We start from the raw sequence: 16496 nt of genomic DNA, 5'->3' as shown, positions 1-16496 counted from the left end.
CGTCGGCCTCACACTCAGTCCTCCTGTACTGTCCTGTCCCCCCGACCCTACACTCAGTCCTCCTGTACTGTCCTGTCCCCCCGACCCTACACTCAGTCCTCCTGTACTGTCCTGTCCCCCCGACCCTACACTCAGTCCTCCTGTACTGTCCTGTCCCCCCGACCCTACACTCAGTCCTCCTGTACTGTCCTGTCCCCCCGACCCTACACTCAGTCATCCTGTACTGTCCTGTCCCCCGACCCTACACTCAGTCCTCCTGTACTGTCCTGTCCCCCGACCCTACACTCAGTCCTCCTGTACTGTCCTGTCCCCCGACCCTACACTCAGTCCTCCTGTACTGTCCTGTCCCCCGACACTACACTCAGTCCTCCTGTACTGTCCTGTCCTCCTGTACTGTCCTGTCCTCCTGTACTGTCCTGTCCTCCTGTACTGTCCTGTCCCTCTGTACTGTCCCCCCCGTCCTTCAGACTGTCTCCCCCGTCCTTCAGACATCATATTTCAGTGAGTGTCACCTTGTAGGCGTCAGCGTAGCTCTCTATGCTCAGGATGAAGGTGTCTTCATTAGAGTAATGCTCTATGATGTTGTCGTCCATGTTCACCAGGATCCTATAAGGGATAATGGGGAGAGTTAGCTGATTCCATGTTCAAAAGGATCGGACAAGGGAGAATGGGGAGAGTTAGCTGATTCCATGTTCACCAGGATCCTATAAGGGACAACGGGGAGAGTTAGCTGATTGATTGATTGACTGATTGATTGTCCTGCAAATGTTTAAACCCCAACATTCACAAACACAGAGGAATACAGACATTCATGCCTGGATATTTGTCCTTCTCACACCAGTTTGAGTAAAGAACAAGACTAGAAAGTCTGGCAACACCAGCCTATTAGATTCCTTCAATTCCATGCTAATGCTGTGTTCAATACAATTCAAAACCAATCAAATTATTATTATTATTATTTGCCATATGATCTGAATACAACGAGTGTAGACTTTACCGTGAAATGCTTACTTACAGGCCTTTAACCAACAGCGCAGTTCAAGAAGAGTTAAGAAAATATTTACCAAGTAGACTCAAATAAAAAGTCATAATAAAAAGTAAGACAATAAGAATAACAATAACGAGGCTATATACAGGGGGCTACCGGTACAGAGTCAGTGTGCAGGGGTACAGGTTAGTTGAGGTAATCTGTACATGTAGGTGGGGGTGAAGTGACTATGCATAGATAATAAACAGTAGTAGTAGTGTACAAGGTGGGGGGGTCAATGTAAATTGTCTGGTGACGATTTTTATGAATTGTTCAGTAGTCTTATGGCTTGGGGGTCGAAGCTGTTGAGGAGCCTTTTGGTCCTAGACTTGGTGCTCCGGAACCTTTTGCCGTGCGATAGCAGAGAAAACAGTATAATTTGGGTGACTGGAGTCTTTGACAATTTTATGGGCTTTCCTCTGACACCGCCTATTATATACAGTGGGGCAAAAAAGTATTTAGTCAGCCACCAATTGTGCAAGCTCTCCCACTTAAAAAAATGAGAGAGGCCTGTAATTTTAATCATAGATACACTTCAACTATGACAGACAAAATGAAAACAAAAAATCTAGAAAATCACATTGTAGGATTTTTAATGAATTTATTTGCAAATTATGGTGGAAAATAAGTATTTGGTCAATAACAAAAGTTTATCTCAGTACTTTGTTATATACCCTTTGTTGGCAATGACAGAGTTCAAACGTTTTCTGTAAGTCTTCTTATTTTTTCTCCGCACTAATGCTTAGAGCCTGTAAGTAAGCATTTCACTGTAAGGTCTACTAGACCTGTTGTATTCGGCGCACGTGACAAATAAACTTTGATTTGATGCAACAGGTCAGGGTGCTCTCGATGGTGCAGCTGTAGAACCTTTTGATGATCTGGGAAACCATGCCAAATGTTTTCATTCTCCTGAGGGGGAATAGGCTTTATCGTGCCCTCTTCACAACTGTCTTGGAATGTTTGGACCATGATAGTTTGTTGGTGATGTGGACACCAAGGAACTTTAAACTCTCGACCCGCTCCACTACAGCCCCGCCGATGTTAATGGGGGCCTGTTTTCCTGTTGTCCACAATCATCTCCTTTGTCTTGCTCACATTGAGGGAGAGGTTGTTGTCCTGGCACCACACTGCCAGTTCTCTGACCTCCCTATACAGTCATGGCCAAAAGTTTTGAGAATGACACAAATATTATTTTCTGATAAAGTGCTCAGCGGAATTCCATTCTGATGCCGTGTTCAATAGAATTCCGTTATAATTATGTGCACAATATAATTTAATTCTGGTGCCATGCTCAATAGAATTCCATTCTAATGCCGTGTTCAATAGAATTTCGTTATAATTATGTGCTCAATAGAATTCTATTCTGTTGCCGTGATCAATAGAATTCCATTCTGATGCCATGTTGAGTAGAATTCCATTCTGATGCCATGTTGAGTAGAATTCCATTCTAATGCTGTGTTCAACAGAATACCATTCTAATGCCGTGTTGAGTAGATTTCCATTCTAATGCCGTGCTCAGTAGAATTCCGTTCTAATTATGTGCTCAATAGATTTCCACTCTAATGTCGTGATCTATAGAATTCCATTCTAATGCCATGTTCAATGGAATTCCATTATGATGCCGTGTTCAAAAGAATTCCATTCTGATGCCTTGTTCAACAGAATTCCATTTTGATGCCGTGTTCAGCTGAATTCCATTCTAATGCCGTGTTCAGCTGAATTCCATTCTGATGCCGTGTTCAGCTGAATTCCATTCTGATGCCGTATTCAGCTGAATTCCATTCTGATGCCGTGTTCAGCTGAATTCCATTCTGATGCCGTGTTCAGCTGAATTCCATTCTAATGCCGTGTTGGGTAGAATTCCATTCTAATGCTGTTTTGAGTAGAATTCCATTCTGATGCAGTGATCAATAGAATTCCATTCTGATGCAGTGATGAATAGAATTCCATTCTGATGCCATGTTGAATAGAATTTCATTCTAATGCCGTGTTCAACAGAATACCATTCTAATGCCGTGTTCAATAGAATTCCGTTATAATTATGTGCTCAACAGAATTCCATTCTGGTGACATGCTCAAAAGAATTCCATTCTAATGCCGTGTTCAGCTGAATTCCATTCTAATGCCGTGTTCAGCTGAATTCCATTCTGATGCCGTGTTCAGCGGAATTCCATTCTGATGCCGTGTTCAGCTGAATTCCATTCTGATGCGGTGTTCAACAAAATTCCATTCTAATGCCGTGTTCAGCTGAATTCCATTCTAATGCCGTGTTCAGCTGAATTCCATTCTGATGCCGTGTTCAACAGAATTCCATTCTGATGCCGTGTTCAGCTGAATTCCATTCTAATGCCGTGTTCAGCTGAATTCCATTCTGATGCCGTGTTCAACAGATTCCCCTTCTGATGCTGTGTTCAAAAGATTCCCATTCTGATGCTGTGTTCAAAATATCTCCATTCTAATGCCGTGATCAATAGAATTTCATTCTAATGCCGTGTTGAGTAGAATTCCATTCTATTGCCGTGCTCAGTAGAATTCCATTGTAATTATGTGCTCAATAGATTTCCATTCTAATGTCGTGATCAATAGAATTACATTCTAATGCCGTGTTCAATAGAATTCCATTCTGATGCCGTGATCAATAGAATTCCATTCTAATGCTGTGTTCAATAGAATTCCATTCTAATGCTGTGCTCAATAGACTTTCATTCTAATGTCGTGTTCAATAGAATTCAGCTCTAATTATGTGTTCAATAGATTTCTATTATAATGCTGTGTTCAATAGAATTCAATTCTAATGCTGTGCTCAATACAATTCCATTCTAATGCCATGTTCAACAGATTTCCATTCTGATGCTGTGTTCAACAGATTCCCATTCTGATGCTGTGTTCAATAGATCTCCATTCTAATGCCGTGATCAATGGAATTCCATTTTGATGCCGTGTTCAGTAGAATTCCATTCTGATGCCATGTTCAACAGATTTCCATTCTGATGCTGTGTTCAACAGATTCCCATTCTGATGCTGTGTTCAATAGATCTCCATTCTAATGCCGTGATCAATAGAATTCCATTTTGATGCTGTGTTCAGTAGATTTCCATTCTGATGCCATGTTCAACAGATTTCCATTCTGATGCTGTGTTCAACAGATCCCCATTCTGAGGCTGTGTTCAACAGATTCCCCTTCTGATGCTGTGTTCAATATATCTCCATTCTAATGCCGTGATCAATAGAATTCCATTCTATTGCCGTGCTCAGTAGAATTCCATTCTAATTATGTGCTCAATAGATTTCCCTTCTAATGTCGTGATCTATAGAATTCCATTCTAATGCCGTGTTCAGCTGAATTCCATTCTGATGCCGTGTTCAGCGGAATTCCATTCTGATGCCGTGTTCAATAGAATTCCATTCTAATTCTCTGTTCAATAGAATTCCATTCTAATACCGTGTTGGGTAGAATTCCATTCTGATGCCGGGTTGAGTAGAATTCCATTCTAATGCCGTGTCGGGTAGAATTCCATTCTAATGCTGTTTTGAGTAGAATTCCATTCTGATGCAGTGATCAATGGAATTCCATTCTGATGCCATGTTGAGTAGAATTTCATTCTAATGCCGTGTTCAACAGAATACCATTCTGATGCCGTGTTCAGCTGAATTCCATTCTGATGCTGTGTTCAGCGGAATTCCATTCTGATGCCGTGTTCAGCGGAATTCCATTCTAATGCCGTGTTCAGCTGAATTCCATTCTAATGCCGTGTTCAGCTGAATTCCATTCTGATGCCGTGTTCAGCTGAATTCCATTCTAATGCCGTGTTCAGCTGAATTCCATTCTGATGCCGTGTTCAGCTGAATTCCATTCTGATGCTGTGTTCAGCTGAATTCCATTCTGATGCTGTGTTCAGCGGAATTCCATTCTGATGCCGTGTTCAGCGGAATTCCATTCTAATGCCGTGTTCAGCTGAATTCCATTCTAATGCCGTGTTCAGCTGAATTCCATTCTGATGCCGTGTTCAGCTGAATTCCATTCTGATGCCGTGTTCAGCTGAATTCCATTCTAATGCCGTGTTCAGCTGAATTCCATTCTGATGCCGTGTTCAGCTGAATTCCATTCTGATGCCGTGTTCAGCTGAATTCCATTCTGATGCCGTGTTCAGCTGAATTCCATTCTGATGCGATGTTCAATAGAATTTAATTCTGATGCCGTGTTCAATAGAATTCCATTCTAATTCTCTGTTCAATAGAATTCCATTCTAATGCCTTGTTGGGTAGAATTCCATTCTAATGCTGTTTTGAGTAGAATTCCATTCTGATGCAGTGATCAATAGAATTCCATTCTGATGCCATGTTGAATAGAATTTCATTCTAATGCCGTGTTCAACAGAATACCATTCTAATGCCGTGTTCAACAGAATTCCGTTATAATTATGTGCTCAACAGAATTCCATTCTGGTGACATGCTCAAAAGAATTCCATTCTGATGCCATGTTCAACGGAATTCCATTATGATGCCGTGTTCAACAGAATTCCATTCTGATGCCTCTGATGGATGTCATAAGGTGAATGCACCAATTTGTAAGTAGCTCTGGATAAGAGCGTCTGCTAAATGACTTAAATGTAAATGTAAATGTTGTTCAACAGAATTCCATTCTGATGCCGTGTTCAGCTGAATTCCATTCTGATGCCGTGTTCAGCTGAATTCCATTCTGATGCCGTGTTCAGCTGAATTCCATTCTGATGCCGTGTTCAGCTGAATTCCATTCTGATGCCGTGTTCAGCTGAATTCCATTCTGATGCGATGTTCAATAGAATTGAATTCTGATGCCGTGTTCAATAGAATTCCATTCTAATTCTCTGTTCAATAGAATTCCATTCTAATGCCGTGTTGGGTAGAATTCCATTCTAATGCTGTTTTGAGTAGAATTCCATTCTGATGCAGTGATCAATAGAATTCCATTCTGATGCCATGTTGAATAGAATTTCATTCTAATGCCACGTTCAACGGAATTCCATTATGATGCCGTGTTCAACAGAATTCCATTCTGATGCCTTGTTCAACAGAATTCCATTCTGATGCGGTGTTCAACGGAATTCCATTCTGATGCGGTGTTCAACGGAATTCCATTCTGATGCCGTGTTCAGCGGAATTCCATTCTGATGCCGTGTTCAACGGAATTCCATTCTGATGCCGTGTTTAACGGAATTCCATTCTGATGCCGTGTTCAACGGAATTCCATTCTGATGCCGTGTTCAGCGGAATTCCATTCTGATGCGGTGTTCAACGGAATTCCATTCTGATGCCGTGTTTAACGGAATTCCATTCTGATGCCGTGTTCAGCGGAATTCCATTCTGATGCCGTGTTCAGCGGAATTCCATTCTGATGCCGTGTTCAGCTGAATTCCATTCTAATGCCGTGTTCAGCTGAATTCCATTCTGATGCCGTGTTCAGTAGAATTCCATTCTGATGCCGTGTTCGACAGATCCCCATTCTGAGGCTGTGTTCAATAGATCACCATTCTAATGCCGTGATCAATAGAATTTCATTCTGATGCCGTGTTCAGTAGAATTCCATTCTGATGCCACGTTCAACGGAATTCCATTATGATGCCGTGTTCAACAAGAATTCCATTCTGATGCCTCTGATGGATGTCATAAGGTGAATGCACCAATTTGTAAGTAGCTCTGGATAAGAGCGTCTGCTAAATGACTTAAATGTAAATGTAAATGTTGTTCAACAGAATTCCATTCTGATGCCGTGTTCAGCTGAATTACATTCTGATGCCGTGTTCAGCTGAATTCCATTCTGATGCAGTGTTCAGCTGAATTCCATTCTGATGCCGTGTTCAGCTGAATTCCATTCTGATGCCGTGTTCAACAGAATTCCATTCTGATGCCGTGTTCAGCTGAATTCCATTCTAATGCCGTGTTCAGCTGAATTCCATTCTGATGCCGTGTTCAACAGAATTCCATTCTGATGCCGTGTTCAACAGATTTCCATACTTATGCTGTGTTCAATAGATATCCATTCTAATGCCGTGATCAATAGAATTCCATTTTGATGCCGTGTTCAATAGAATTCCATTCTGATGACGCGTTCAACAGATTCCCCTTCTGATGCTGTGTTCAAAAGATTCCCATTCTGATGCTGTGTTCAAAATATCTCCATTCTAATGCCGTGATCAATAGAATTCCATTCTATTGCCGTGCTCAGTAGAATTCCATTCTAATTATGTGCTCAATAGATTTCCATTCTAATGTCGTGATCAATAGAATTACATTCTAATGCCGTGATCAATAGAATTCCATTCTATTGCCGTGCTCAGTAGAATTCCATTCTAATTATGTGCTCAATAGATTTCCCTTCTAATGTCGTGATCTATAGAATTCCATTCTAATGCCGTGTTCAGCTGAATTCCATTCTGATGCCGTGTTCAGCAGAATTCCATTCTGATGCCGTGTTCAATAGAATTCCATTCTAATTCTCTGTTCAATAGAATTCCATTCTAATACCGTGTTGGGTAGAATTCCATTCTGATGCCGGGTTGAGTAGAATTCCATTCTAATGCCGTGTCGGGTAGAATTCCATTCTAATGCTGTTTTGAGTAGAATTCCATTCTGATGCAGTGATCAATGGAATTCCATTCTGATGCCATGTTGAGTAGAATTCCATTCTAATGCCGTGTTCAACAGAATACCATTCTGATGCCGTGTTCAGCTGAATTCCATTCTGATGCTGTGTTCAGCGGAATTCCATTCTGATGCCGTGTTCAGCGGAATTCCATTCTAATGCCGTGTTCAGCTGAATTCCATTCTAATGCCGTGTTCAGCTGAATTCCATTCTGATGCCGTGTTCAGCTGAATTCCATTCTAATGCCGTGTTCAGCTGAATTCCATTCTGATGCCGTGTTCAGCTGAATTCCATTCTGATGCCGTGTTCAGCGGAATTCCATTCTAATGCCGTGTTCAGCTGAATTCCATTCTGATGCCGTGTTCAGCTGAATTCCATTCTGATGCCGTGTTGAGTAGAATTCCATTCTAATGCCGTGTCGGGTAGAATTCCATTCTAATGCTGTTTTGAGTAGAATTCCATTCTGATGCAGTGATCAATGGAATTCCATTCTGATGCCATGTTGAGTAGAATTCCATTCTAATGCCGTGTTCAACAGAATACCATTCTGATGCCGTGTTCAGCTGAATTCCATTCTGATGCTGTGTTCAGCGGAATTCCATTCTGATGCCGTGTTCAGCGGAATTCCATTCTAATGCCGTGTTCAGCTGAATTCCATTCTAATGCCGTGTTCAGCTGAATTCCATTCTGATGCCGTGTTCAGCTGAATTCCATTCTAATGCCGTGTTCAGCTGAATTCCATTCTGATGCCGTGTTCAGCTGAATTCCATTCTGATGCTGTGTTCAGCTGAATTCCATTCTGATGCTGTGTTCAGCGGAATTCCATTCTGATGCCGTGTTCAGCGGAATTCCATTCTAATGCCGTGTTCAGCTGAATTCCATTCTAATGCCGTGTTCAGCTGAATTCAAATCAAATCAAATTTTATTTGTCACATACACATGGTTAGCAGATGGTTAGCCGATGTTAATGCGAGTGTATCGAAATGCCGTGTTCAGCATTCTGATGCCGTGTTCAATAGAATTCCATTCTAATTCTCTGTTCAATAGAATTCCATTCTAATGCCGTGTTGGGTAGAATTCCATTCTGATGCCGGGTTGAGTAGAATTCCATTCTAATGCCGTGTCGGGTAGAATTCCATTCTAATGCTGTTTTGAGTAGAATTCCATTCTGATGCAGTGATCAATGGAATTCCATTCTGATGCCATGTTGAGTAGAATTCCATTCTAATGCCGTGTTCAACAGAATACCATTCTGATGCCGTGTTCAGCTGAATTCCATTCTGATGCTGTGTTCAGCGGAATTCCATTCTGATGCCGTGTTCAGCGGAATTCCATTCTAATGCCGTGTTCAGCTGAATTCCATTCTAATGCCGTGTTCAGCTGAATTCCATTCTGATGCCGTGTTCAGCTGAATTCCATTCTAATGCCGTGTTCAGCTGAATTCCATTCTGATGCCGTGTTCAGCTGAATTCCATTCTGATGCTGTGTTCAGCTGAATTCCATTCTGATGCTGTGTTCAGCTGAATTCCATTCTGATGCCGTGTTCATTCGGAATTCCATTCTAATGCCGTGTTCAGCTGAATTCCATTCTGATGCCGTGTTCAGCTGAATTCCATTCTGATGCCGTGTTCAGCTGAATTCCATTCTGATGCCGTGTTCAGCTGAATTCCATTCTGATGCGATGTTCAATAGAATTGAATTCTGATGCCGTGTTCAATAGAATTCCATTCTAATTCTCTGTTCAATAGAATTCCATTCTGATGCCATGTTCAACAGAATACCATTCTGATGCCGTGTTCAGCTGAATTCCATTCTGATGCTGTGTTCAGCGGAATTCCATTCTGATGCCGTGTTCAGCGGAATTCCATTCTAATGCCGTGTTCAGCTGAATTCCATTCTAATGCCGTGTTCAGCTGAATTCCATTCTGATGCCGTGTTCAGCTGAATTCCATTCTAATGCCGTGTTCAGCTGAATTCCATTCTGATGCCGTGTTCAGCTGAATTCCATTCTGATGCTGTGTTCAGCTGAATTCCATTCTGATGCTGTGTTCAGCGGAATTCCATTCTGATGCCGTGTTCAGCGGAATTCCATTCTAATGCCGTGTTCAGCTGAATTCCATTCTGATGCCGTGTTCAGCTGAATTCCATTCTGATGCCGTGTTCAGCTGAATTCCATTCTGATGCCGTGTTCAGCTGAATTCCATTCTGATGCGATGTTCAATAGAATTGAATTCTGATGCCGTGTTCAATAGAATTCCATTCTAATTCTCTGTTCAATAGAATTCCATTCTGATGCCATGTTGAATAGAATTTCATTCTAATGCCGTGTTCAACAGAATACCATTCTAATGCCGTGTTCAACAGAATTCCGTTATAATTATTTGCTCAACAGAATTCCATTCTGGTGACATGCTCAAAAGAATTCCATTCTGATGCCACGTTCAACGGAATTCCATTATGATGCCGTGTTCAACAGAATTCCATTCTGATGCCTCTGATGGATGTCATAAGGTGAATGCACCAATTTGTAAGTCGCTCTGGATAAGAGCGTCTGCTAAATGACTTAAATGTAAATGTAAATGTTGTTCAACAGAATTCCATTCTGATGCCGTGTTCAGCTGAATTCCATTCTGATGCCGTGTTCAGCTGAATTCCATTCTGATGCCGTGTTCAGCTGAATTCCATTCTGATGTGATGTTCAATAGAATTGAATTCTGATGCCGTGTTCAATAGAATTCCATTCTAATTCTCTGTTCAATAGAATTCCATTCTAATGCCGTGTTGGGTAGAATTCCATTCTAATGCTGTTTTGAGTAGAATTCCATTCTGATGCAGTGATCAATAGAATTCCATTGTGATGCCATGTTGAATAGAATTTCATTCTAGTGCTCAACAGAATTCCATTCTGGTGACATGCTCAAAAGAATTCCATTCTGATGCCACGTTCAACGGAATTCCATTATGATGCCGTGTTCAACAGAATTCCATTCTGATGCCTCTGATGGATGTCATTAGGTGAATGCACCAATTTGTAAGTAGCTCTGGATAAGAGCGTCTGCTAAATGACTTAAATGTAAATGTAAATGTTGTTCAACAGAATTCCATTCTGATGCCGTGTTCAGCTGAATTCCATTCTGATGCCGTGTTCAGCTGAATTCCATTCTGATGCCGTGTTCAGCTGAATTCCATTCTGATGCCGTGTTCAGCTGAATTCCATTCTGATGCCGTGTTCAGCTGAATTCCATTCTGATGCGATGTTCAATAGAATTGAATTCTGATGCCGTGTTCAATAGAATTCCATTCTAATTATCTGTTCAATAGAATTCCATTCTAATGCCGTGTTGGGTAGAATTCCATTCTAATGCTGTTTTGAGTAGAATTCCATTCTGATGCAGTGATCAATAGAATTCCATTCTGATGCCATGTTGAATAGAATTTCATTCTAATGCCACGTTCAACGGAATTCCATTATGATGCCGTGTTCAACAGAATTCCATTCTGATGCCTTGTTCAACAGAATTCCATTCTGATGCGGTGTTCAACGGAATTCCATTCTGATGCCGTGTTCAACGGAATTCCATTCTGATGCCGTGTTCAGCGGAATTCCATTCTGATGCCGTGTTCAACGGAATTCCATTCTGATGCCGTGTTCAACGGAATTCCATTCTGATGCCGTGTTTAACGGAATTCCATTCTGATGCCGTGTTCAACGGAATTCCATTCTGATGCCGTGTTTAACGGAATTCCATTCTGATGCCGTGTTCAGCGGAATTCCATTCTGATGCCGTGTTCAACAGAATTCCATTCTAATGCCGTGTTCAGCTGAATTCCATTCTAATGCCGTGTTCAGCTGAATTCCATTCTGATGCCGTGTTCAGCTGAATTCCATTCTGATGCCGTGTTCAGCTGAATTCCATTCTGATGCCGTGTTCAGCGGAATTCCATTCTGATGCCGTGTTCAATAGAATTCCATTCTAATTCTCTGTTCAATAGAATTCCATTCTAATGCCGTGTTGGGTAGAATTCCATTCTGATGCCGGGTTGAGTAGAATTCCATTCTAATGCCGTGTCGGGTAGAATTCCATTCTAATGCTGTTTTGAGTAGAATTCCATTCTGATGCAGTGATCAATGGAATTCCATTCTGATGCCATGTTGAGTAGAATTCCATTCTAATGCCGTGTTCAACAGAATTCCATTCTGATGCCGTGTTCAGCGGAATTCCATTCTAATGCCGTGTTCAGCTGAATTCCATTCTAATGCCGTGTTCAGCTGAATTCCATTCTGATGCCGTGTTCAGCTGAATTCCATTCTAATGCCGTGTTCAGCTGAATTCCATTCTGATGCCGTGTTCAGCTGAATTCCATTCTGATGCTGTGTTCAGCTGAATTCCATTCTGATGCTGTGTTCAGCGGAATTCCATTCTGATGCCGTGTTCAGCGGAATTCCATTCTAATGCCGTGTTCAGCTGAATTCCATTCTGATGCCGTGTTCAGCTGAATTCCATTCTGATGCTGTGTTCAGCTGAATTCCATTCTGATGCTGTGTTCAGCGGAATTCCATTCTGATGCCGTGTTCAGCGGAATTCCATTCTAATGCCGTGTTCAGCTGAATTCCATTCTGATGCCGTGTTCAGCTGAATTCCATTCTGATGCCGTGTTCAGCTGAATTCCATTCTGATGCCGTGTTCAGCTGAATTCCATTCTGATGCGATGTTCAATAGAATTGAATTCTGATGCCGTGTTCAATAGAATTCCATTCTAATTCTCTGTTCAATAGAATTCCATTCTAATGCCTTGTTGGGTAGAATTCCATTCTAATGCTGTTTTGAGTAGAATTCCATTCTGATGCAGTGATCAATAGAATTCCATTCTGATGCCATGTTGAATAGAATTTCATTCTAATGCCGTGTTCAACAGAATACCATTCTAATGCCGTGTTCAACAGAATTCCGTTATAATTATGTGCTCAACAGAATTCCATTCTGGTGACATGCTCAAAAGAATTCCATTCTGATGCCACGTTCAACGGAATTCCATTATGATGCCGTGTTCAACAGAATTCCATTCTGATGCCGTGATAAAAGGAATTCCATTCTGATGCCGTGTTTAACGGAATTCCATTCTGATGCCGTGTTCAACAGAATTCCATTCTGATGCCGTGATAAAAGGAATTCCATTCTGATGCCGTGTTTAACGGAATTCCATTCTGATGCCGTGTTCAACGGAATTCCATTCTGATGCCGTGTTTAACGGAATTCCATTCTGATGCCGTGTTCAGCGGAATTCCATTCTGATGCCGTGTTCAACAGAATTCCATTCTAATGCCGTGTTCAGCTGAATTCCATTCTAATGCTGTGTTCAGCTGAATTCCATTCTGATGCCGTGTTCAGCTGAATTCCATTCTGATGCCGTGTTCAGCTGAATTCCATTATGATGCCGTGTTCAGCTGAATTCCATTCTGATGCCGTGTTCAGCTGAATTCCATTCTGATGCCGTGTTCAGCGGAATTCCATTCTGATGCCGTGTTCAGCTGAATTCCATTCTGATGCGGTGTTCAACGAAATTCCATTCTAATGCCGTGTTCAGCTGAATTCCATTCTGATGCCGTGTTCAATAGATATCCATTCTAATGCCGTGTTCAATAGATATCCATTCTAATGCCGTGATCAATAGATATCCATTCTAATGCCGCGTTCAGCTGAATTCCATTCTAATGCCGTGTTCAGCTGAATTCCATTCTGATGCCGTGTTCAGCTGAATTCCATTCTGATGCCGTGTTCAACAGAATTCCATTCTGATGCCGTGTTCAACAGTTTCCCATACTTATGCTGTGTTCAATAGATATCCATTCTAATGCCGTGATCAATAGAATTCCATTTTGATGCCGTGTTCAGTAGAATTCCATTCTGATGCCGTGTTCAACAGATTTCCATTCTGATGCTGTGTTCAATATAATTTCATTCTAATGCCGTGTTGAGTAGAATTCCATTCTATTGCCGTGCTCAGTAGAATTACATTCTAATTATGTGCTCAATAGATTTCCATTCTAATGTCGTGATCAATAGAATTACATTCTAATGCCGTGTTCAATAGAATTACATTCTAATGCCGTGTTCAATAGAATTCCATTCTGATGCCGTGATCAATAGAATTCCATTCTAATGCTGTGTTCAATAGAATTCCATTCTAATGTCGTGCTCAATAGAATATCATGTTGATGCCGTGTACAATAGAATGCCATTCTAATAACGTGCTCAATAGAATTCCATTCTAATGCTGTGCTCAATGGACTTTCATTCTAATGTCGTGTTCAATAGAATTCAGCTCTAATTATGTGTTCAATAGAATTGTGGTCCTGTGTAGCTCAGTTGGTAGAGCATGGCGCTTGTAACGCCAGGGTAGTGGGTTCGATCCCCGGGACCACCCATACGTAAAATGTATGCACACATGACTGTAAGTCGCTTTGGATAAAAGCGTCTGCTAAATGGCATATATTATTATATTATTATATTATTATTATTATTATTATTATTATTATTATTATTATATTATAATTCAATTCTAATGCTGTGCTCAATACAATTCCATTCTAATGCCGTTTTGAGTAGAATTCCATTCTGATGCAGTGATCAATAGAATTCCATTCTGATGCCATGTTGAGTAGAATTCCATTCTAATGCTGTGTTGAGTAGAATTCCATTCTAATGCCGTGTTCAACAGAATACCATTCTAATGCCGTGTTCAATAGAATTCCGTTATAATTATGTGCTCAATAGAATTCCATTCTGGTCCTAGGCTCAAAAGAATTCCATTCTGATGCCGTGTTCAACAGATTCGCATTCTGATATTGTTTTCAACAGATCTCCATTCTAATGCCGTGATCAATAGATTTTCATTCTGACGCCGTGTTCAACAGAATTCCATTCTGATGCCGTGCTCAATAGAATTCCATTCTGATTCCGTGTTGAGTAGAATTCCATTCTGATGCCGTGTTCAACAGATTCGCATTCTGATATTGTGTTCAACAGATCTCCATTCTAATGCCGTGATCAATAGATTTTCATTCTGACGCCGTGTTCAACAGAATTCCATTCTGATGCCTTGCTCAATAGAATTCCATTCTGATGCCTTGTTCAATAGAATTCCATTCTAATGCTGTGTTCAAAAGAATTCCATTCCTAATGCCGTGTTCAATAGAATTCCATTCTAATGCCGTGTTCAATAGAAATCCATTCTAATGCCATGCTCAATAGAATTCCATTCTAATGGCATGCTCAATAGAATTCCATTCCGATGCCGTGTTGAGTATAATTCCATTCTGATGCCGTGGTGAGTAGAATTTCATTCTGATGCCGTGTTGAGTAGAATTCCATTCTGATGGAGTGTTGAGTAGAATTCCATTCTGATGTCTTGCTCAATAGAATTCCCTTCTGATTCCGTGATGTGTAGAATTCCATTCTGATGCCGTGTTCAATAGAATTCCATTCTAATGCCGTGTTCAATAGAATTCCATTCTAATGCCGTGTTCAATAGAAATCCATTCTGATGCCGTGCTGAGTAGAATTGCCTTCTGATGCTGTGATCGATAGAATTCCATTCTGATGCTGTGTTCAATAGAATTCCATTCTAATTATGTGCTCAATAGATTTCCATTCTAATGTCGTGATCTATAGAATTCCATTCTAATGACGTGATCTATAGAATTCCATTCTAATGCCGTGTTCAGCTGAATTCCATTCTGATGCCGTGTTCAGCGGAATTCCATTCTGATGCCGTGTTCAGCTGAATTCCATTCTGATGCCGTGTTTAGCTGAATTCCATTCTGATGCGATGTTCAATAGAATTGAAATCTGATGCCGTGTTCAATAGAATTGCATTCTAATTCTCTGTCCAATAGAATTCCATTCTAATGCCGTGTTGGCTAGAATTCCATTCTGATGCCGGGTTGAGTAGAATTCCATTCTAATGCCGTGTCGGGTAGAATTCCATTCTAATGCTGTTTTGAGTAGAATTTCATTCTGATGCAGTGATCAATAGAATTCCATTCTGATGCCATGTTGAGTAGAATTTCATTCTAATGCCGTGTTCAATAGAATTCCGTTATAATTATGTGCTCAACAGAATTCCATTCTGGTGACATGCTCAAAAGAATTCCATTCTGATGCCACGTTCAACGGAATTCAATTATGTGCTCATTCCATTATGATGCCGTGTTCAACAGAATTCCATTCTGATGCCTTGTTCAACAGAATTCCATTCTGATGCCTTGTTCAACAGAATTCCATTCTGATGCCGTGTTCAGCTGAATTCCATTCTGATGCGGTGTTCATTCCATTCTAATGCTGTGAATTCCATTCTGATGCCGTGTTCTAAGCTGGAATTCCATTCTGATGCCGTGTTCAATAGAATTCCATTCTGATGCCGTGTTCATGCTGTGTTGAGTAGAATTCCATTCTGATGCCGTGTTCAACAGAATTCCATTCTGATGCGTGTTCAATAGTGTTATAATTATGTGCTCAATAGAATTCCATTCTGATGCCGTGTTCAACAGATTCGCATTCTGATATTGTGTTCAACAGATCTCCATTCTAATGCCGTGATCAATAGATTTTCATTCTGACGCCGTGTTCAACAGAATTCCATTCTGATGCCTTGCTCAATAGAATTCCATTCTGATGCCTTGTTCAATAGAATTCCATTCTAATGCCGTGTTCAAAAGAATTCCATTCCTAATGCCGTGTTCAATAGAATTCCATTCTAATGCCGTGTTCAATAGAAATCCATTCTAATGCCATGCTCAATAGAATTCCATTCTAATGGCATGCTCAATAGAATTCCATTCCGAT

The 16496-nt window shown here is 40.9% G+C and overlaps 1 protein-coding gene across 1 annotated transcript in view; it reads right to left on the bottom strand.

Annotated features, from left to right (window-relative positions):
- Positions 1-245: 245 nt before the first annotated feature.
- The window catches only part of grhl2b (grainyhead-like transcription factor 2b), a 134763-nt gene continuing 118512 nt past the window's right edge, over positions 246-16496 (bottom strand). Inside the window, 1 exon segment of the mRNA XM_046361270.1 lies at positions 246-606. Coding sequence (XP_046217226.1) covers positions 492-606 — 115 coding nt within the window. The 3' untranslated portion in view covers positions 246-491.

Source organism: Oncorhynchus gorbuscha, linkage group LG09 (genome assembly GCF_021184085.1).
Source record: "Oncorhynchus gorbuscha isolate QuinsamMale2020 ecotype Even-year linkage group LG09, OgorEven_v1.0, whole genome shotgun sequence".
NCBI classification, from domain to species: Eukaryota; Metazoa; Chordata; class Actinopteri; order Salmoniformes; family Salmonidae; genus Oncorhynchus; species Oncorhynchus gorbuscha.
The sequence above is the reverse complement of the archived record's forward strand: the minus strand, read 5'-3'. Positions and strand labels throughout refer to the sequence as shown.